This window comes from Schistocerca piceifrons, chromosome 7 (genome assembly GCF_021461385.2).
Source record: "Schistocerca piceifrons isolate TAMUIC-IGC-003096 chromosome 7, iqSchPice1.1, whole genome shotgun sequence".
NCBI classification, from domain to species: Eukaryota; Metazoa; Arthropoda; class Insecta; order Orthoptera; family Acrididae; genus Schistocerca; species Schistocerca piceifrons.
Genome location: NC_060144.1, coordinates 16,498,947 through 16,523,537, shown reverse-complemented (window position 1 = coordinate 16,523,537; position 24,591 = coordinate 16,498,947). Strand labels below are relative to the sequence as shown.

Below are 24,591 nucleotides of genomic sequence, written 5' to 3'. Positions count from 1 at the left end.
ACAGCTGAGGGCCTGCAGAGTCAGTGGGTGCGACTATCCGGCAAGTCTGTGACCAGATACCAGGAAAAAATGTATCAGACGTTTTCGGTACACTCGCTCTATTTCTCTATAAAAATCCGAGCATTCCACGATAACCACCATTTGTCCTCAGGAAAGTGACCCACAATCGAATCAGTGACGCAGCCACTCACGTGTAACAGATGTTATAGTGTCCCCTACGACGAGAAATTACAAAGAAACCTCCCTCGCAGCGTCTTTTGTTTCACTACGGTATATCGTAACGGATACTCTCGTCTGCAGCAGCGGGACACGACAGGGGTGCACTGCATGTAGAGCAATCATCGTCTTCTCTCTTTGCACAAATTCACTCCACAAACGCTAAGCTTTCACATTTTTTGTTTCGGATGTATCGTCCTAGAATGGAAGTCTCAAGAGTACTAAAATGTGGAGGTTCATTCAAGGAACTATACATAATGTTGCTGGCAAAGGGAGGTAGTCCCTCAATCGAGGACAACAGTTGAAGTAATGCTGCTTTATAAGAAAGGTAATGGTAATATAATTTCGAAAACTATCGTGGAATAAGTCTTCTTAAAAGCTGTCAGAAACTACACGTACGATTAATCAACAGTCGTCTTAAAAACACAGCCGTCTCACTGGCAGTGGAACTGGGCAGGTTTGGGAAGTGGTCTTGCAGCAACTATAAGTGGTAGAGGACGAATCGTACACAAAAAGTAGTTACTGCTTTAACTATGGAAAAATATTAGTTTTATACAGGGTGAAAAGTATTTAAACCGACAACCTCTGGGAGGTTGTAGGGAACATCAAAACAAATATTTTTCCCTGATGTCATTTTTTCCTATGAGGAGTGTTTAAACCGGTAGAGGAAGATCTCTCTGGCGACAAATTAATGAAACCCACAGAAAAGCCCAGAGGGGACATATCTGGGGATCGAGCAGGCTATGGTACAGGGCCACCTCTGCCAATCCACGTTTCTGGGAACCGTCGGTCCAGGAATCGACGCACACGACGACTGAAATGTGCCGGCGCCCCGTCATGTTGGAACCACATGCGTTGCCTTGTAGGGAGCGGGACGTTTTCCAGAAATTCTGGAAATGCTCTGGTGAGAAAATTGTAATAGTGCCTGCCATTTAATGGCCCAGGTAGCAGATACGGCCCAGTTAAACAGTCCCCAACAACATCGACCCACACATTAACGAAGAACCGCACTTCATGAGCGCTAGTAACCGTGGCATGTGGGTTATCCTCACTCCAAGCATGCGAAATGTGCATCACACCCGAACGTTGCGTCATCGGTAAACAACACAGACGACGGAAATGTAGGATGCATTTCACAGTCTCCCAGGTACCACTGCGAAAACTGTGCTCTGGGTGGATAATCAAATGGTTCTGAGCACTATGGGACTCAACTGCTGAGGTCATTAGTCCCCTAGAACTTAGAACTAGTTAAACCTAACTAACCTAAGGACATCACAAACATCCATGCCCGAGGCAGGATTCGAACCTGCGACCGTAGCGGTCTTGCGGTTCCAGACTGCAGCGCCTTTAAACGCACGGCCACTTCGGCCGGCGGGTGGATAATCAACTGGTTCCAGGTTGTGTACACTCTGTAAGTGAAATGGACGTAACAATTGCTCTCGAAGGACCGTTCTTACATTCGTCTGATTCGTCCCCATGTTACGTGCAGTTGCACGAGTGCTGATTGAAGGATCCCGCTCCACATGCTGCAAGACAGCTTCCTCAAGTTGCAGCGTTCTTACCGTGCGACGGCGTCTCTGTCCAGGTAATCTGCTAAATGACCCGGTCTCACGCAGACGTTGGTACACAGCAGCAAAGGTCGCATGATGCGGGATACGGCGATTAGGATACTGTTGTTGATAAACCCGCTGTGCAGCTCGTCCATTTTGGTGCGCTACGCAGTACGCACCAACCATATCAGTGTACTCACTCCAGGTGTATCGCTCCATTACTAAACAGAGACAATGCACTACTACACTCGTGGACAGCAGTTGCCTACAACAGAAGAGCGTAATACACCCTCTAACAACTGAAGATCTTAATATGGCCTCCACCGGTTTAAATACTCCTCATAGAAAAATTACATTAGGGAAAAATATTTGTTTCGATGTCCCCTACAACCTCCCAGAGTTTGTCGGTTTAAATACTTTTCATCCTGTAGACTACTAGAAAGGTCCCTACCAGTTAAGCCGATATTTTTACTGAAACACAACGATACGCCAAAACTTATTAAAAGTCCACATCAAGATACAAAAAAACGTAATAACACAGATCACGGGAAGACAAACTCTAGTAGCTAACAGAGACAAGGATGCAGCTCATCACCTACACTGATAGTTACTTTGATATTGTTATGCACTGCAAAACCAAGATCAGTCAAGGCACTGAACTGGAACCAGATAATTAGATGAACACTATATCTTTGCTGACGACCAAATAATTTTACCTGTACGTAAAGTGGTTATGTTTTAGAACGAATTTCCCATTCCACCTTAGTAGGTTGTGACGTAATCTTTCAGCGTACAAATAACATACACAGAAAGTTAAGTAAAAATTAGAGGATTTATGATACAATACTATAAATTCTTGGCGACAAGATCCGAAAAGAAAAAAAAATACGCCTACACCTGTTTTGACGTGAGGTTTAATGTTGCGAAGTCCACAAAAGCGAGACGAAACGCGTATACAGGCCATTGAACTGCGGTCTGAGAGATCATATAAAAATAACGATATAAGAACTGAGTTGAGAATGTATTCGTGTAACGAACTGATAACAAAAAAAGGTAAAATACGTAGAAAATATCGGTAGGATGCAGGAACATGAAAACATGTAGTGAACTGCTAGCCACAAAGGATCCCAGCAGACTACAAAGAGGTGGATAGGCTGTAATTGGAATATGCAAGAGGCTGAATCCTTCAAATGCAGTAAAACAAGAAGAAGAAGAAGAAGAAGAAGAAGAAGAAGAAGAAGAAGAAGAAGAAGAAGATGATGATGATGATGATGATTTCCACTATCCGGTTCTGACGACGTTTTTCGGCAGGTTTCCTTTGGTTGTGAAACAACTGCCGGGACTTCACAGTGCTGACAGTTGGTTGTCCCTCCGTCCGGCTGCCTGCTCGCCTGCTGTGTGGCTGAGACGTTCCTGACTGCCATGGGTCATGACCAGGACGGCCCATTATACACAGAAAATTAAAAGTACAAAAAATAAACCTGTCGAGTCTCTCGGTATCATGCGCACGCATCCATGCCTTGCAGGGCGTATAGCCTGTACCTCTATTGAAGTTTCTAACTCACCTTCTTCTTTCCACAGCTTCTTTGGCAGTTTATTTCCTGTAGTTTAAAGCGTGGACTAGAATCCGTGCCTGCTCAAAGAAGATTTTATGCTTATTCATGAGGGTGTGTTCGGCAACAACGGATTTTTCCAGATTTCTGTACTTTGTGTCGCGCTGATATTCGGTACGTCATTGGGAAACGGTTCGAGTAGGCTGTTCCACGTAGCTGTTGCCATAGTCAAATGGAATATTCTAAGAAAACCTGCGGGGCTGAAGGCGGGCAGTACTGCACCAGGTACAGCTTTCTGATTCCGGTGCTTCTTCAACAGTTTGTTGCCTTTTTCTTACGAGGACAGGGGTGTATATTATAGAAACACGGATTTTTATAGAGAACTAGCTGCTAACCCGGCATTTCAGTGGTATCCATTTTGCCAGTTTTTCGGTAGAAACGGAAACAAAAGTTTACTCTGTTTGTCGTGTAGCACTGAAAAAATTTTATTTCTATGCACTCGTGAAATACCTTTGAAATTATAAAACAGTTTCTGCACGCCGCGTGCAGCTGCTTCTCGTGTCTACAACGCGATTTCGTAAACGCCTCTATGACAACGCCTCGTCATAGCTCTATAAACGGCTACTGTTCTCGCTTACACCCCTTTACGCTTCGCAGTTGAAACCTGTTAGAATCGCACCAGGTCTCAGGGATTTCTTCAAGTCGACTCGACTGTAGGAATGTCTTAGTAGTAAACAATAAATGTATTAAAACTTCATGCATGATCCGACATCTTGTTCACGAATCTCAGTGTTTAAGCCATATCCCCTGAACTAGGGTAGATAGGTGGTTGTTACCGCCACAGCCGGCCGGAGTGGCCGAGCGGTTCTAGGCGCTACAGTCTGGAGCCGCGCGACCGCTACGGTTGCAGGTTCGAATCCTGCCTCGGGCATGGATGTGTGTGATGTCCTTAGGTTAGTTAGGTTTAAGTAATTCTAAGTTCTAGGGAACTGAAGACCGCCACAGTGACTGATGTTTAACAGCAAGAGATATGTATACTAAGTTTGGCTGAAATCGGTCCAGTGGCTTAGGAGATGTGGTACAGGAAAGCACACACACACACACACACACACACACACACGCACAATTTTTTATAATACACAGCAAGTACACAGAGATCATAGCAATAAATCTGTCGCGAAAGGCTTTGTGGCTATATTATAATGCTGCCTGTAGCCGATTTTGTAGGGACGTACTAATACGAAATTGGTACCAATACTGATACCTGATACTGCATAAACACTTCGATAATATAAACATAAAAGTATCGGTACCCTCATTATCGAAATATATTTTATGCTTATGTATTTCTAAGTTTTTGTGTAACACAAAATACGAAATTAGAAGTTATATGTCATTTTCGTGTATCAACTTGAGTATAAAATCAAATACTGACGTTACCACTAAGTGGCAAATACGCCAACTGCATACAAAATATAGCCTGGGACTATTTTGTTTGCTGTCCTTAAGTGCAATTTTTATAACTTTTTACTTCAAGATAAAAGCATTCAATTGTAATTTAAGACAAAATATCCAAACTACACAATATCTGCGTGACCCAACTTGAGCACAAAATGAATACCATAACTTTTTCCAAGTTACGGATGCATTTATAATATTATTGGTGCACGCTGTTGAAATCTGATAGGTTTATCATAGACTGCATATGCTGTTTGTTATTTAGTAGTGGAATCGTGTTAGAATATAGGTCCTGAATTCATTTTAATTCTAGTGCAACTAGTAGTGAAAGGTAATTAGTTTGTTCAAACCCATTCGACACTTTATATAGCGATACTTTGATGTTTCTGATACCAATTATCGATTAATTGGTAGCCATAGAATAAGAGTACAATAGGTATCGAAACACAAGTATCGATACCTACCCACATCGCAACAGGTAATAAGTCGTGGTCAGAATGTACGCAGCTGTTTTATGATTAGCACAGATTTTGTCGTTAAACTCGTAGAACTGCACCAAATTTTCTACCAGGTATGCCCAGTCTTTGGAGACAAATTCACAGAGGATGACTCAGGTTGTCTTTTAGCTCTTTACGCTGTAATTTGTTCACCTTTGTTCATCAAGTCAGGGACACATGTTGCTGAAAACAATTCTCAGACGACAGTATTAGCTACGATGAAAGAAAATAACAAATTCCTTCCTCCCTGAACAAAAATCCACGGAATTTTAAGTGGAGCTTCACTTGATAAATTGCGTCCTTCTCGTAGATTACTTCAGCGTTGGTCTCCGGCTGTAGTTGCTGGAGATAGATCTCCTCCAGACAACGCTATCCCACTACAGAAGAAGCAGAACAAAGTCTTGAAATTACAACCCTGCAGTAATAAGTGGCATTCTGTGCCATGTGCGGTTGTCATAGATGCCAATAAATCATGTCGCTAACACAGATCACAGACAAACCATTCTCGAGCTGAACAACTCGGATTCCCTAAGTTTCTGAAATTGACTATCTGTCGAACAAATGCAGACTTTTGAGCTATTAGCTGCGTCTCGTTTTGCGAAACCGCCGCCACTAAACTAAGGTAAGCACACTGTAAACCCTAGGAAAAGCCATGCTAATACAGCGTCACACTGCCTTTAACCTTGATAATGTACTCAGTTCGTTGAGGAAGAGTGTCCACAATTATGTTTGAGGTATTCCATATCCAGATGAATTCCCTCATTGATTAGCGATCCCAGGGATGTTGGCTGCTACATTTCACTCGCTGTTCCAAACAGTCCCAAACATTTTTATGGGTTTAAGATCGGGTGATTTGGGGAACAGTCGACATGGGGTAGGGTGCCCGAGTGTACGTCAGACGTATGTCTGCAGCCATGTGAACGCAGCTGTCATAATTTTTGGAAGATATCAGTGCCCACAGAACACTCACCATGAAAGTGCCGATGACCCCGCCATTCAGCGCCCTAAAACACTAATCACCACCACCATGATCGGTATTATTATCATCATCATCATCATTATTGTCATCGCACCATGAAAATGTATAAGGAAGGACACAACTAGATCATCGAGAATGTTGAAATAAACACCCTGGTTGACGTTCATGGTATTCAAAATGATTGAGCCCAAGCGGCGGTATGTGGAACACTCCCAAAACAACACAGAACTGCGTCCAGCCTGACTCCAGCCTCCACAAATTACGGTCGGACCACCTCCAGGCAGTTACTATCTGGTTTCTGTGTTTCGCCCAATGTTTGCTCGGAAACTGGTTGAGATAGGCCTTCGTTCACTCGCAGCAACAGCAGCTGCTGTCGGGTGCGGAACTGTGTCTTATTGACGTTGCCTGTCATTCGTCTCCATCTCCGGTGGGCTATGCTCTTTTCAAGAATACTGCTGATATTTTTAAAAATGTCGGGAATCCGATATCTCGCTATTTAAAAGCGTGTTACTATCGGCTATCGATGTATCGGACATATTATCGATATATCGGAGGGAAAGTATAGACGTACCTTCTAATAAAATATCGGTCTCATGTTGTAAATATAGTGCTGGTTTTAGAGTTGCATATTTAGGCAGTGATTTATTATTAGCTATTCTGGACATCAACAAGCTAGCAGCCTGCCGATCCCTATTAGAGCAAGAATCGAAAGGAAAGCGATGCACGTTCACGCTTGGGGATAACCAGTTTGCTAACAATGTTAACTGCATGTAAGAGGCACAATAAAAGATGACTGATGGGTCCATCGTTAAGTTTTGTCACATATTGGCTATGTCCGGAACACTTACTTCATGTCGACTTCCCGTTTTTTTTTTTTATTCTCTATTATTCTGCAAACGCCAGCGACCCAGCGGTTGTAGTGTCATAATTATTGCGAGGTGAAGCTAAACGTTGGAGTTTGTGTTGGTAGCGCCGAGCGCCGATTACATCTGCATTTACCCTCATACGTCTCCGCCCACTACAACGACCAATTTTGTCATTTCGATTTTTGTTCATCATTTTCAGCATTTGTTTTTGAAAAATACCGATGTGAAGAAATAGCACAGTAGTTGTGTTAAAAATTGTTTTTTGTCCCAACTGGTATACTGTCTCTTCATATCGGCAATCTTATAATTTCATTCACACCGCCACCTCCCAGTGCAGCTGGAGTTCTTCTTTTGTTCTACATGCACTTGCTAGATGTGATGAACGCGCAAGAAATAATAAGACTCCTCACAGTGAAAGTAAAATTATGTCCTACTAGAATTTCAAACGAACAACTTCAAATATTTTCAGAAAATTGTGAAAAAAATGTAAAATAAAACAAACATATCGGCACTCGATACTGCCGTTTTATATCGATAAATCGGGGAAAATGTAACGTTATATATCCACATTCTTTGAGAAAACACTGCTTGAATACTGCTCACCGGTGTAGGATCCCTACCAGATAGGGTTGATAGAAGATACAGAGAAGATCCAACGGAGAGCAGCGCGCTTCGTTACAGGATCACTTAGTAATCGCGAAAGCGTTACGGAGATGACAGATAAACTCCAGTGGAAGACTCTGCAAGAGACGGTACGGGCTTTTGTTGAAGTTTCGAGAGCATACCTTCACCGAGAAGTCAAACAGTATATTGCTCCCTCCTACGTATATCTCGCGAAGAGACCATGAGGATAAAATCAGAGATTAGAGCCCACACAGGCGCACCGACAATCTTTCTTTCCACGAGCAATACGAGACTGGAATAGAACAGAAAAGCGATAGAGGTACTCAAGGTAACCTCCGCCACACACCGTCAGGTGGCTTGCGAAGTATGGCTGTAGATGTAGATATATCGATATCGTACCAACAACCCTAGTTTATACGCTATGTCACATGACATGTATCTCTCCTTCTAAATATAATGGACAAACCGCGTTGACAGACAACTCCATTCACGGTGTGGTCAGGTCCAAATAGGACAGGTCCTTGCTGCCATTGTCATGTCAACCGAAGTTAGTGCGCTGATTCCATGCAACCGACCACCACACACAAAACAAAGCTTCCCGATCTACCCTTGATGGGCTAATCGAGAGCGACCGATGGCCACGACGTTCTCTGCCAACGACATCATTGGTTGCGGTATGGAGGAGTGTGGGACCAGCACACCGCTCTCCTGGTCGTTGTCGGCCTTAACCTTGTAACCCCCTACTTCTCATTGAAGCAGCTTCTCAGGTTGCCTCAGGAGGTTGAGTGAACCCTGTACTGGTCCTCCCAAGAAGGGTAAATGAATGACAGTACCGAGAATCGAAACCGAGTCCTCCGCATAGCAGCCTGGCACGCTGGCCACTGAGCTTTACTACAGGCACTTAGGACAGCTGGTACCTGGAACCAGTTGTACTCCTTCAGCACTCCAAAGCAACCAGGATGTACTTTCAAGTGCTAACTAAAATTTGATTCTGACTGATATTTACAGGAGGGCTGTGCTGGTCGTAAGGCAAATACCGGAATTTGAAACCCCTCCCAAATATTCACAAGTGGGAGAAGCCACGCCACACCATAGGGTCGCTCGGCATTTGGCTGAAAAGTCACTTACTCAAAAATAAGCTAAAACTCGATCACTCCTCGTTACTTTCGAGGAGAGAGTGAAAGAAGAAAAAGAAGTTTTCCCCCCTTTTTTTCTTTATTGTCATATCTTTTCATCGCCCGTTAGAGAAAGTGTGTCTGGCAACGGTGCACTTCCACTCTTCAGTCGGGATAATTAATAAATAATACAAACATTGTTTCTAAACAATTATGAGTATAACATATGTACATCTTTCTAAAAGTATTTGAAACAGGCGGTGGTGCCGTAAATATTTTTAGTAAAATGTTGTTCTATATTTTTAAAATAAAGTCAGTCGAACAGAGCACTTCATTTTACTGTAGCTCTGTAGGAATGTTGAAGAGTGTCCCGGTAAGGATGTGGGATGGAAAGGTTGGGTAGGAGCACCGAGAACCAAGCGTTTAGAAAGATGACTATGACGATGGAGGCTATCGTCGAAAGCTTGGGATTTTATTCCGAACTGACGCGGCAAGAATGTTTTACATGTAAGTGCGTTCGCGGAAGACTTCGTTCTCAAGTAGGTGGTATATTATATCACAAAGTACAGAGGTACTATTGACATTCGTATATTGTTACCTCAGTTTCACAGTTACAGCTGTCTGTAGCCATCGCTGGTAAGCAGTCTGACACAGTGCCCACAGCGGGACTCCTGTGCGGCTCTGGAAGCGCCGGCCAGGACGGCAGGAGCAGTCAGAGGTGAGCCGCGTCGCCCGCTGGCTGTGCCTGCGGTGGCAGGCACCTGCCACCTCTGCCCTGCTCCTGCTGTCCTGGCCGCCCAGCGAGCTGGCTGCACCTTCAGCTCGTATGAAGCATCTCTCGGAGCAGTTAGTTGTTGGGGTTCCCAACTCGTAAGGTACCCAGAAATGGCCTACTGAGAGGTCATTAATGTGAGACACGTATGCTTTTTATTCACTTCTCCTTCAAATGAGATATGTTACTTGTGTCTACGAATGTTGGAAATCCTACTCGTGGTTCATGTAGGCGGTCTAGTCACACTGATTTGTCCACTGCCAATGTTTGGAGTCAGCGCCCAATGACCACTCACGGACGGCAGGTGGCAGCACAAGCAGTGACGAATATATACACTGAAGCGCCAAAGCAACTGGTATAGACATGCGTATTCAAGTACAGAGAATACGGGGCTGCAGTAGGCAACACCTGTATAAGACAAATGTGTGGCGCAGTTGTTAGATCGGTTACCGCTGCTACAATGGCAGGTTATCAAGATTTAAGTGAGTTTCAACATGGTGTTATGGTCGGCGAACGGGCAATGGTACACAGCATCTCCGAGGTAGCGATGAAGTGGAGATTTTCCCGTACGACCATGCCACGAGTGTACCGTGAATATCAGGACCCTGGTAAAACATCAAATCTCCGACATCGCTGAGGCCAGGAAAAGATCTTGCTAGAAAGCGACCAACGTCGACTGAAGAGAATTGTTCAGCGTGACAGAAGTGCAACCCTTCCGGCAATTGCTGCAGATTTCAATGCTAGGCCATCAACAAGTGTCAGTGTGCGAACCAGTCAACGAAACATCATTGATACGGGTTTTCGAAGCCGAAGGTCTGCTCGTGTACCCTTGATGACTGCACGACACAAAGCTTTACTCCGCGTCTGGGCGCATCAACACCGACTGTTGATGACTGGAAAAATGCTGCCTGGTCGGACGAATCTCGTTTCAAATTGTATGGGGCGGATGGGTGTGTACGGGTATAGAGACAACCTGATGAATCCATGGATCCTTCACGTGAGCAGGGGACTGTTCAAGCTGGTGGAGGCTCTGCAATGGTGTGGGGCGTGTGCAGTTGGAGTGGTATGGGACCACTTATACGTCTAGATACGACTGACAGGTGACAGGCACGTAAGCATCCTGTCTAATCACCTGCATCCATTCAAGTCTATTGTGCATTCCGAGGGAGTTGGGCAATTCCAGCAGGACAATGCGAGACCCTACCACACGTGCAGAATTGCTACAGAGTGGTTCCAAAAACGCTCTTCTGAGTTTAAACAGTTCCGCTGCCCCCCCCCCCCCCCCCCCCCCAGTGTTGAACATTATTATTATCTCCACCTCCTCGTACTCTTACGGATTTATGGACGGCCCTGCAGGATTCATGGTGGCAATTCCCTCCTGCACTACTTTAGATATTAGTCGAGTCCATGCCACGTAGTGTTGCGGCACTTACGCTTCCTCGCAGGGGTCCTACACTTAGGCAGGTGTACCAGTTTCTTTGGCTGTTCAGTGTAAAACGTGTCAGGGCTACGCGGAACACAGTGCAGGCGTTGTCGTAATGCAGAAATGGAGCGATTTATCTGACCTCCAAAAGGGCACCATCATTGGCTCCCGGGCCGAGGGTGGAAGCGGCTAAGTTTATGAACTCTTCGCATGTCACCGTGGTTGAAGTACACCGCGTATGGGAAAATGATGCCATCCAAAACCAGCACCGAGGCAGCAGTGGTGCACCACAGGCCATAGTCGTCAGGGTTGAACGATGGCTGCGGATTTCTGTACAGGCGAACAGACGTGCATCTGGTGAGCAACTGACCACCCAGACGAACCAAGGGGCTACCAACAGTGTGGCCTCCGTTCAGCGAACATTGCTGCGTATGTGCCTTTGCAGCGGGCACCTGATTCGTGCACACATGCTTATTGCTGTTCATTGGTGACGGAGGCTGAAATTTGCACGACAGTACAGCAGCAGCTGGAAGCCCACTGAGTGGCAACAGGTGGTCTTACGTTCTGTGCTCCATCGGACAGATGGCCATTGGCATCTATGGCGTGCAACGTCCGAAACTAAACACCCTACAACTGGAAGGGGGCGTTAAAGCTCTATAGAAGGCCCTGGCGCTACGTCATCAGTCGTTAGTGACGTCACAACGCCTAGGCATGCCACATGGCGTATGATCGTAGTGTTGGTAGTGCAGTGCCATTCCTTTCGTGTCACTTGTTGTGTTTTTTCGGCTAAAGCAGTTATAGTGAGAGTTTTCACCATGGTGTACAAGTGTTGTGTTCCTCGCTGTAACGGGAATTGTGCAAATGGACCTAAGGTCCAAGTGTTTTCGTTTCCTAACGACGAAGACCTTCGTCGCAAGTGGATTGCCGCCATTCACAGGGATGCATTTTCACCAACCAAATATTCCAAAGTAAGTAAATCCGATAGTGTTCCATGTTTTCAGTTTTTATAGTTCTTTATTCTTTATTTATACCTTTTGAAGACCTGTACGATATTGTACTCAGGCACCACTACTGGTTTTGTGTCGTCAGTCTTACGTAGTAAACGAAGTTTTACCGGTCAGTTCAGCAACTATTATTCACACTTGAATAGACGAAATCGCGTTTTCTACATTATTTTTTATTTACTCGAAGGAACGATTTATTTGACCTGCATGTAGGCAAAGACTGCTTTTCAGAGTAAAGATCATACAGTTGGCTGTATTGTGACAAGTCAGGTTTTAGGAAAGATTTCCACTGAAAATAATAGTATGATGTGTAAATTCGAAGTTATGAGTTCTAATAAATCGAATTAGTGTTCAACTTCAGTCATTATTTTCGAAATTATTTTCAGGTATATGAACTACATTTTCCAAAGGAGACTTCAGTAACACAGAATTATGATCTTCATTTTTAGCTTTACGATAGTAAGAAAATCTTTCATCTCAATAAAACTGCAGAATCCAAAACAATACCAAACATTTTGTCCAAAAATAAGAGATTTATAGTGATAAGCACGCCCAGGCGCTTCTGTCTGCAACAGACCTGGCGTTCGCCGTGTCTAGCTGACGTGACGTCACGAACGAGCACCGTGGCCTTCCTTTGAGTCGGTGTTGGTTAGGGGAATGGGTGATCTCGATGTCGCCAAACACGGATGCGATCATGATGATCGCATGAGGCACATTACATCATCCCAGGTACGCATCTGCCGCTGAGGACCATATCCACCCCGATGTGCAATTTGTTTTTCCTCGGCACAATGACATCTACCAGCAGGACAGTGCAACGTACAACACAGCTCGCAGTGTACGTGCGTAGTTAGATGAGCACCAGGATGAGTTTACCGTGCGCCCCTGGCCACCATACTCCCCAGATGTAAACGCAGTCGAGAATCTGTGGGACCACTGTTTGCGCCATGGATCCTCGACCAAAAAACCAGGCATGGCACTGAAGTCGGAATGACTCCACGTTCCTGTCTGTCTCTTCGAGAACATCATTGATGTTCTTCCTGCAAGTCTCGCAGCACTCTGCACTGCAAAAGGTAGTTATTCTTGCTTTCGACAAGAGATGGCATAAATGTGATGGGACAGTGTGTAACAATCGTAAATGTAGGGAAAGTATGTGACTGAAGTCGCCGAAACCCAGAGAGCGAGTGAAAAACACTCCTATTCCGTCTTTTATTCGAGTGCAAAAACCAGCTGAACGAAAAGCAGTCAACTGTCCAATCGGTAGTTAAAACCAGATGGCTGTCCAATCAGTGTACAGGATCCTAGTGGGAGTTTGGGGAGTGGGGGGGGGGGGAGAGAGAGAGAGAGAGAGAGAGAGAGAGAGAGAGAGAGAGAGAGAGAGAGAGAGAGAGAGAGAGGGGGGGGGGGGAGGGGGGGAGACGGGCCGGCCAGGGTGGCCGAGCGGTTGTAGGCGCTACAGTCTGGAACCACGCGACCGCTATGGTTGCAGGTTCGAATCCCGCCTAGGGCATGGATGTGTGTGATGTCCTTAGGTTAGTTAGGTTTAATTAGTTCTCAGTTCTAGGGGACTGATGACCTTAGAAGTTATGTCACATAGTGCTCAGAGCCATTTTGAGAGAGACACGGGGGTGGTAGCGAGGGAGAATGGGTGATAAACAGATACGAAGAATGGGGCACATTACATAGATTGCAAGAATTTGGAGGGTGATGAGCAGAAATACAGGCGAACCGCAATGAGAGAGGACTGATGGAATTAAGGCTGTGTAGGTGTGGAGTATGGCGGAAGGCGGCCGGTCAGTCCATCGTGGGCTACTTTCCGGATGGTTTGCAGATGCGTGGCTTTCGACCAATTGCCTGAGGATATCTGCTCCAGACGGGAACGGCGCCTCGGCATCATTCGCGGGCCGTGAGAGCCTCCGCTGTGCTAATTAGACAGCGAGTGGTGAGGAGCAGGCGACGGCCGCGGTAACTGCGCGGCGGTCCGGAGCGGAGGCGGCGCCCCGCGTGTGTCTGTGCCTCCGTCCAGCAGGTGGCGTCGCCGCCGGCCCTTATCTGGCGCCGCGGCGCGCCACGCCCGCCTAAGCCGCCCTCCGCCGCCACAAATCCCCGCCCGCCGCGCCGGCCACTTCCAGCTCGCGAGCCGGCGAAAAACAGCCCCGTATAAATCTCAGATTCGATTCTGACCTCCCTCCCTCCCTCCTCCCTGCTCGCCGCTAGCGCCGTTATTAAATTTGTTCAATTTTCGACGCCATTGCTCCCGCCGTCGCCCGGTTCGCTCGGCCCAGCGTGCCTGCAGTCGCGCGCCGTACACACAGAACCTGCCGGCGTCGTTCCTCGCGTTAACTGCCCAGCTCACAGCTCAGCTCTGCGCAGCTCGCTGGACCGACCTGCCGCTCCAGTGCTCGTGTTCTCAGTTCGGCGTCGGAGTTCTCACGCTAGAGCCAGGTTGCAGTACCCAAGGAAGCAGGCACTTGCCCATCACTGTGAGTGGGTCGACATTCTCCTCATCGCCTTGAGACATGAACACATTTCCGGTTACCTCTATTTGTGGCACCCCACAGTTGAGAAAGCTTAGTTACCGATTCTGGCAATGCCTTCTTGCTTTCTGTATTGCCGCTCATTACACTGACGTCTCATCGGTGAACATTAATGAGCTCCAACATAGTCAGGCACCGGATTAACAGCTTCGTGGTCCACCTTTGGAACGCAATAGTGCTGCCATTCCGCGGGCGTGGATTCCACAAGTTCTCCGTAGGCGTCCAGGTTTATATGATACTAGGTGTGTACGCACAGGCCACGTGATTACCAGCAACAGCCGTTCGCCTGGATGACCATGTTTCCGGACACAGTAGGCGACCTGATATGACAACAAACCTGATTCATCCGACCAGACGACACGTTTCCACTGGTCCAGAATTGAGTCTCGACGACACCGCGCCCACTGCAGTCTTAACGGACGATGTTGTTGCATGAAGACAAGAATACGCGCAGGTCACCTGCTGAGGAGGCCGTTGTTCATCAACTTGCACTGAACAGTGGCCCTGAAAACTTGTGCGTGCACCACCATTGAACTCTGTTGTTAGGTCTGCCACACATCACTGATTATCCTAGCTTAGCAGTGCAGGCAAGATCTGCCCTCCACCAGCCGGTGTGGCCGAGCGGTTCTAGGCGTTTCAGTCTGGAACCGCGCGACCGCTTCGGTCGCAGGTTCGAATCCTGCCTCGGGTATGGATGTGTGTGACGTCCTCAGGTTAGTTACGTTTAAGCAGTTTTACGTTATAGGGGACTGATGACCTCAGAAGTTAAGTCCCATAGTGCTCAGAGCCAATAATTCGAAAAGTGTGACAGTAGCTGAAAAGTTAGTGGGACATATATTGCTTGGGACAAAGGGGACCATAATACGACGTTGGTTTTTTGTTGCTCGGTGGGGTCGCTTAAGAGGTATGGTCAACTTTGCTTTTTTAAATCGGGTGTTATAGTTTGGTACTCATTTTCTCTTAGCGGCTATCGAGACGAGTCCGATGATGTGTAACACTAAGGTCTTTGAAGGTGAACGAAGAACACAAAGGTGGCATTAACGTCGATTTACTGAAGGTGTTCGAAGTGATGACCATTGGTATCAGTGCAGTGCTGCAATCTTCTTATCATCGATTGAGGGGTAGTCCTTATCACTTAGGCACTTATCGAAGCACATGTTCTGACAGTTATCGAGCAAATACTAAATATTCGCCGAATACGGCGTATCCATGTAAACACCATTCGACGGATTCGCAATACAACACTAATAGAAACGGTAAGACTAGTGTCGTCGAATCAAGCGAATGTGAATGATGTAGTCCTTCGAAGAATATGTCGATATGCTTCTCATTTACGGTGAATGCCATCGAAATTCCGTGAGAACCAGAGACTTATACGCTGAAAGATATCCTCAGCGTACTCGCCTTACACGTCGTACATTTAAATATCTGTATGATAAATTGAGAACAACTGGATCTTTAACGCACCGGAAACATATCCGGCAAAGGAATGTTACTAACGAGGAAACGGAAATTGGTACTCTTGCCACTGTGGTTCGAGATCCTTATTTAAGTTCGCGTCAAATCGCAAGGGAATCTGGCATTAGCCAGAGTAGCGTTGTTCTTTCTCTGCATCGCCATAAATATCATCCTTACCATATCAGTCTCCAACAAGAATGAACTGGTACGGATTGCATTCCTCGCATTGAATTCGGCCGATGGGCACAACTTCAGATTCAGAGTGATGACACGTTTATTAATTTCATTTTATTTACTGACGAGGCTACATTCACCAACCATGGAACTAAAAAGTGGTTCAAATGGCTCTGAGCACTATGGGACTTAACTGCTGTGGTCATCAGTCCCCTAGAACTTAGAACTACTTAAACCTAACTAACCTAAGGACATCACACACATCCATGCCCGAAACAGGATTCGAACCAGCGACCGTAGCAGTCGCGCGGTTCCAAACTGTAGCGCCTAGAACCGCTCGGCCACTCCGACCGGCCAACCATGGAACTGTTGATTTGCATAACATGCATTATTGGGCAACATAAAAACAATGTTGGCTGCGGTAAGTTGCACACCAAAAACCGTGGTCGGTGAATGTATGGTGTGGGATTCCGGAGGACTGAATTATAGGCGCCTGCTTCATCGACGGAATTCCTGCAAGAAACATTAGGTCTGTTATTGAATGAAATACCTTTAGGAACAAGGAACAGTGTGTGGTATCAACACGATGGGTGTCCGGCACATTTTTCGCTGATAACTAGCTTCGCTTGTGGCTAAAATGAGTTGCAGAGACAGTTCCCAAATTGTTGGATTGGACGCGGAGGAAATGGGGCGTGGCCGGCCAGTGTGGCCGAACGGTTCTAGGCGCTGCAGTCTGGAACCGCGCGACCGCTCCGGTCGCATGTTCGAATCCTGCCTCGGGCATGGATGTGTGTGATGTCCTTACGTTAGTTAGGTTTAATTAGTTCTAAGTTCTAGGCGACTGATGACCTCAGAAGTTAAGTAGCATAGTGCTCAGAGCCATTTGAACCATTTTGAACGAACTTGCGTTTCAATTTTAGAATAATTCTCGGATCCTTTCGTGAAGAGTTTCAGCCTCAGCATTATCAAGCATTATGTCATTGCATTCGTCTTTTCAAGCGCTTTCCGATTATCTTAAGAAAGCATATAATTCTATTTTAAAAGAATCATACTTGCTTTAATATCTCGATCGATACAACAGCTAAGACACTTCGTTACACACCAAAGTAGCATACTATCATTTGCCGAAAACCTCGTTTTGATATCAGGAAACGTTCACAAAATAAAAGGGATTTTTACGTGACTCACCATGCATAGTTCCTTGTCGCGTCAAGTGCGCTCTAGACTGTTGATATGCCTGAGGCCCCTCCTCCTTTCCTCTTCCGCCTCCAATACGCCGACGACACCAACTTCCTACCCTACACCCAACCTTCAGGAATCCCAAGGATGTCTTAAATTGCATGCCAACCATTTCACGTCCTGGTGCAACTAATGAATCCTCAAGATCAACCTTTGCAATACCCAGGCAATAATCAGAGGACGAATCACTCACTGTTTCTGAACGGTGAATTTACTTTCAAAATCTTTTCTTAAAGATTTTACTTCATTTACTAGCGATTCATCAAGAACATTAACACATTTAATCACACTAGATGAGCGTGGAAGTAGTTGCCAGGGAGTAACTGATGAAAATGAAATTACCTTTAACAAATGGGAATTTTATTGATAAAAGCCTTTTCAAAACAGATTTAAATTTTATAAGCAGAAAGGCACCCTCGAAATATCAAGTTACAATTTTATTTAGATGCAGAAAGAACAATATTGACAGTATGAGCCGTCGGGCTGAGAAGCTTGCCGCTCCCTTTCAACACGGCCGTAGTCACGACCGCTCACAACAACCTCTGAAAGACTCCACTGGTGCAAATCTGCAACACACCAGATTACTTTAAACTAAAAATTTTAACAACTCACACAAACACATTAACTATGCACCCCGTAAGAGGGATGGAAATGGTACAAACACTCACACTAAGCAATTATTTGCCACCGAAAGTGCAATTTGTTTTTAAAAGGACTCTTACGGTGGGAGGCTGGCAACTTTATAAAAACGGCTATTTAAATAAAACCTATGAAATTCAGATTTACATAAAATGTACAACATTCTCTACATTACACATATAGCGCCTCGCAAGATGATAGGCAAGATGAAAACATTTTTCAGGAATTCGGCCTTTACACCTAATTCCATAATTTCGTTAACACCGAATCCGACAAACATGACAGAGGCATCTATTAACGTACGGCAGACCGACAAACAGACGGACAGACACTAACTGCCGCACAAATGCGAACGAGAGACAGACCAGCAACTGGTGACGCGAGACTGACCTAGCCTCACTCCGACTGACCAATTGCCGAGCTGATAGCGCCCCTTAAATGCACATGAACAGGCAGCCTTTCCGCTTTCCAACCAGAGGGAGACACCAAAGCTGCGATTGCCACAGCGGCGCCACCGCCAGAAACGGAGGGCGACTGCTTCACACTACGCACTGTGGCGCGCTCTTCAAAACAGCAATTTTTACCACGGCTCATTTTCCATTCCCATGACACCATTTATGTCCATTTGGTTAACTAACATACTCCAATGCCTCGGACTAACCCTCAACTGTAAATTAACTTGGAAAGGTTGCGCACTAAACACACACGGAAACTCCACAATAGGCTAAAATTATTAACTGGCTGACATTGAATATCTTCAACTTTCTTATATTTCCCGCAAACTCGACACCAATCACCCCATCGTTTCATCCTAGATTATCAGCGTGGCACTCTGCCTCGCATGTACCAAAACATACGCCCCCGCCACCGCCCCCCCCCCAACCTTAAACCTACACACTGTCCACATCCTGCTTCACTGAAACTTCAACTGTCTTCCCATACCTGATCGCGACTTCCGCCCAGAAATCTAATCACCCTCTTCCTCCCCATGTCACGACTGCTACTCCCCTCAACCTAACCCTCCCCCCACCACCACCACCACCAATTACTCCCTATCTTTCCAAGAGCTTGTTTCGGGTCCTCCTCCTCCATCCGACATACTATCAGAAACACTCTGCTTCCAACAACCCTCCTCTCCTACTGTTCATTTCCTCTGACTCCAGTAATACTCCGTTTTTATAGAGACTATCATCAGTTGACTGTATTCGGCAGAAATGATAGTACGGAACGGATGGCAAGTAACCATAAAAGGCATTTTAATGGCGCCTAAAGTCTTTTTGGAAATGATTTGAGTACAAACAGCCTAATAGCGCCCTCGTGGTAACTAGCGTCAGTAACAGTGTTATGAGGCAAATAGGTTTTCGCAACACCAGACAGCACGCACCGAAAATATGCGTTTTGAGTTATCTTAAAACATGGAGAATTTCAAATTGCCGAATTTTTTATAGAGTATTAGGCAATTACCTACGAGCTTTCATTTTTCTTGACAGCGCGGTATTTTTTACTACCAGAGGACAAGACTATGTGGTAAACCACATGAAGCGATACCTGCCCCTTGGAGACAAGGATTCGTTCCTGTGAGAGACAAAGCTAATCTCGTGTGTAATAGGCCGAAGTTTAGGTGGCATGTAATTGATACCCTGCTACGTCTGCTGCTGTCTCTCCCTGGGGAACGGCGAAGAGATCGTTCGTCGGATCAGGTGCTTCCACTTGTTCGCTGACAGCGGCCCACAGGCGAGCTATAATTGCAGCAAGGCAGTGCATCATTCCATCGCTGAAAAACTGTCAAAATGATGTGAAGAACACCCGAGGACGTGCGGATGCTTCTGTGGCGCCCTACGGGACATGGCCGAAGGACTGTTGAGTCCACAAGTAGCGCCATCGACCGGAATGGGCAAGCCTTGGACTCAGTTCTAACGAATCACTGTGAAACACGGTTGAGCGCCCGTGGGGCAGGATGTTACGATGACTCTTCAACACCTTTAGCTAAGCAATCTAACCCAAATAATTTGGCCCGAGAATGGGTGATGTAAGTTGGGTTGCCTATTTTAAGATGCCTTAAATATTTTCCGGGCCAGTTTTATTTTGCCGACTACACCTCCTAAGGATTCTTCCAGTGAATCTCTGGCAGTTGCCTTTCCTAAGATTAGTTTCATGTGATCGTTACACTACCAGTTGTTCCATTCATATGCACCCCTATTTTAATGGATTTCACTGTTTCCAGTGATTGTTCGGGAAATGCGTGCACACTAACGGGCATTTTTGCCTATTTCTTTTATGTTCAGGGTCGGCCGTGGAGCACTGCGCTATGCGGCATCATCTGCAGATCTCCCTGCACTTCGCTACTGTTTTCTACCGTTGTCACGTCTCTGTGTACAGAAACACCATGGCCAAAAGACGTTCTCGAAAATACCGCTCTATGGGACGTTCGTTTATCAGCTGAAGTGAGTGGAACTCGGCAGTAGCGAGTCAACCAGACAACTGGTCCCGTGGTATCAGCCTATATCTTTTAATCCAGACTTCTGCGATCGTCGATCCATGGTTCACATTTCATAAACAACGTTAAACTTCAAGAAGATCTTTGGCGGAGTCATGCCCGTAAAGCCGGCCTCTGTGGCCGAGCGGTTCTAGGTGCTTCAGTCCGGAACCGCGCTGCTGCTCCAGTCGCAGGTTCGAATCCTGCCTCGGGCATGGATGTGTGTGATGTCCTTAGGTTAGTTAGGTTTAAGTAGTTCTAGGGGACTGATGACCTCAGATGTTAAGTCCCATAGTGCTTAGAGCCATTTGCACCATGCCCTTAAAGAAGACATAGGCGAAAGGGCCGTGCCTTGTCCTCTTACGAGTCACCATTTAGCGTGTAACTCGATACAGTCACCTTTATATCTGGAGAAAGCACGGATCACTTTTTTTTGTCACTTACTGATTCCGTATTAATGAATCATTACGAGCGGACGGACGATTCTACACGTCTTCCACATCTTCTCCTTATTGGCTCCAAGATATAGTCACGATGTACGTACTTCGGCAAGCTACATTCAAGACTCGCGTAGGGAGTGCTTAGTGAGCAATAGGCTGACCATGTCGATAACGGGCTAGCGCAGGTGACCAAACAGGCGCACGTGCATCACTGTGTACAGCCGCGTCTGTTTCTGACCATGGAAAAGGTACAGAATCTGCTGCGCCTTAGTTGCCATGCAGCAGAAATATTCACAGAGTAAAATTCATGCTTAAGGCTGAAAATTAAATAGAGCATGCATTACAGCGAATAATTTCTATTATTTTTCTTATCGCTTTCGTTTCTTCGATGAACGCTCTGGCTTCTTTCCAACAACATGATTTTACATTTCCCGTTATGCAATAATGTTGTCGTTAGAGCTGCAGATTCCCTCTTCAGTCATACCTCTCCGGAAACTCTTCTGAGTCCGCCTTACAGAGCTCCTTGAGCTCTTAAGAAGCATACATTACGTAAAAAGACATTCCTAAAATTTATCGTTACCAGAGCATGACGTTATACTAGTAATCGTGAACAAAGAGGCCATTATTTTTAAATACCACAGAATTACTGAAGTAATAATGTTGCGAATATATTCAATTGTTATAAATTGTTATTATTATGACTACCATTTTTGGAATTTATAAAATGGACCAAAGTATGAAGATTAGAGTACGAAACAGTCTTCTTTTGTATGTCAATCTGGATATCGCAACGTGTGTGGCAGAGATTGGTCGCATGCCCTTGTGAAAGTGCGCCGACATCTATCGCAATAACTCCGGGACATGTAAGTTAGGCGGGATGTGGCCACCAGCCTGTGTTCAGATAGCCATATGTGAGAAACAACCTGAAAATCGACACCCTGGCTGCACGGCACCCTGGGCCCTCGGAGGGATTTGGCAGGCGCCGGCGCGTCTCCCTGAATCCCGGAAGTGGCGTGCTAACGCCCGTGGCTGTGCGGGTGGGGTCCAGAGAATGAAAAGGCGATCGGGGATGATATCCCATTTTCTTTAATTGTGTATAATGATGCACATGGATCAGTCTCCGCTGGATTTTGATACTGACAACAAACTGCAGTTTTCTGTAGCTGGCCAAGAACTTGCAGTCGTCCCAAACGGAGCGCTAGGGATCCACCTATCGCTGGGAAGAAACTGAAACAACATAACTGCCGTTTGGAGTCAGCTACTTTATTGTAGTTTATGTACCTGCATACGCCACTTTCAGGTAAAACAGACGAAAACAGTATACTGTAAATTAATAAAGAGCTTTGGTGGAATCCGAGCACCGTTCACGCAATACTTATAGTACTTCGAGAAACTGTATCAATGAATGCGACGTTCATCTGCCATTTTTTGGTCTTTACAAATTCTTAATGCAGCCACAGATAAAAGAAACGCCTTAGAGATCAGTCTAGTCGACCGAGAAGTTTAACGCAATCTTCCTCCCTCATAGGTCAATCTAGTCCAGGTAGCTTTATTGGTTCTACGTTGAGGTGAGCACAAAACACCGCTGAAGTGAGGCCGGTGGACGGCGGACAGTTTTGGCGGCGTGAGACATTCCGTTCCGCCCCCACCCCCTTCCCCCTATCCCTATCCCCACCATCTCTGCCACCTCAGGCTGCCCCCTCCTGCCCCTCTGTACCTAGGCTGTCTTAGCTACCACGTCGCACCCCACACCACCACTCTCATAATGGGATTGTCTTGTATGGACGATTACAACAGGCCATTCAGTGCGATCACTTTAAGAGACGAAGAGCTCCGGCAAAGAGAGGCTCTGGTAACGGAGGGGCGATGGGGAAAGGGAAAAGGAGGGAGGGAAGCGAAGAGAGAAGGGACAGGGTCGGAGATGCAGAGGATGAGGCCAGAAGCACACAGCTGCCCTAAAACAGGGCATAATTCTGCGTTGGCGGTAATGGCGTGGTACTGCAACGTGCTATGTGACGTATTAACCAACCCGAAGGCAACCAATCGTATGAGTGGACAACTTGCTCGTACATGAACGAGTCTTCACTATTTCTCAGCTGCCTGATTTCAAAATTTCTATCTGCATAGTCCCTCGCGAAGAAAAAGAAGTCTTTTCCTCTTGTTCACGATGGAAATGATTACGATTACAGTTTTGTCAGGAGAATGAGTTATAAATGTTAAGGAAAAGCAGTTAAGTTCCCTGGACAATATAGCAACTGCTTCCTTAAAAGACCACACGGAATTGGTAGGGTAAGACGGGTCGACTTAGAGGCATCGCAGAGTGACACGGCTGTATCTGCTTAGTCTGCTCAGCATGCTTCCACTGAGGCCAACGGCCTTGCCGCTCTTCCACTGAGGCCAACGGCCTTGCCGCTGTGGTCACACCGGTTCGCGTCAGATCACCGAAGGTAAGAGCTGTCGGACTGGGCAAGCGGGGTGTACTCAGCCCTTGAGCCAGCTGAGGAGCCACTTGATTCGGAACGGCCTCATAAACTGACATAGGCCCTACGGTCGGGAGAGCGGTGAGCTGACCACATGCCCCTCCGTGTGCGCATCCAGTGACGCCTGTGGGCTGAGGGTGACACGGCGGCCTGTCGGTACCGATGGGCCTTCGTGGCCTGTTCGGGCAGAGTTTAGTTTTTATTCTTCCATTGGATGCGTCAACTGCTCTTCGTGCAGCTCTGTAGGAATCAAAATGGTTTCCGAAAACAACGATAGTGTGAGACCTAGCTCCGTCTTTACGTCAACGAGAGCCAGAAACCAGCAGATACCGGCGTCCAGGTTGATGTTGTGTTTATTTACTTCTGGAAGGCGTTCGATACAGTTCTGCTGCACTGCTGCTTAATGAACAAAATACAACATAAGATTATTTCAGTTGTATTAGTGGATGTAAGTGCTCCAAGCAAACACAGCACAACAGGTCATCCTCAATGAAGAGAAATCTTAAGTTTTAAATATAACTTCGGGTCTACCCCGTGGGATTGTAACATCACCGTTACTTTTCACAATATGTATGAACCGTATATATGACCTGTTGGATAGTGTCCATGAAGCTTTTCGCGAGTGATACTGTTGTACACAGAGAAGTCGCAATGTTGGAAAATTGTAGCGAAAGCGATGGGGACATGGAGGGAATCGTACAGTTGGGGAGTTGGTTCTCAACATAAAAGAATGTAAAGTTTCGGGTATACATAGGCATAGAGACTTATTGTTATATGATTACAGAACTATAGCTAGAAGCAGGCACGCCCATAAAATATCTAGGAGTACGCATACGGACGGAAGGCGTGCTGAAATGAATACCTCCAGATTTTTTATGTGGTAACCGTTAAAGATTTTTAAATAAAACAAATGTTATGAACGCTGTACTTCTTCATTTTTCATGTATTCATGTTTATTTCTCACCATAGTCAATCTGGAACATTTCTCCCAACGAGAGACTAGTGTTCAAATGGTTCAAATAGCTCTGAGCGCTATGGGACTCAACTGCTGAGGTCATAAGTCCCCTAGAACTCAGAACTACTTAAACCTA

The 24,591-nt window shown here is 46.0% G+C and overlaps 1 protein-coding gene across 1 annotated transcript in view; it reads right to left on the bottom strand.

Annotated features, from left to right (window-relative positions):
* LOC124805041 (mucin-19-like) overlaps positions 1-24,591 on the bottom strand; it is a 173,415-nt gene that overhangs the window by 95,852 nt on the left and 52,972 nt on the right. The window contains exons 3-4 of the mRNA XM_047265462.1: positions 14,028-14,189; positions 9,509-9,748 (exon numbers count right to left, since the gene is read on the bottom strand). Of these exons, the coding sequence (XP_047121418.1) occupies positions 9,509-9,748; positions 14,028-14,189 (402 nt within the window). The remainder of the gene's footprint in view (positions 1-9,508; positions 9,749-14,027; positions 14,190-24,591) is intronic.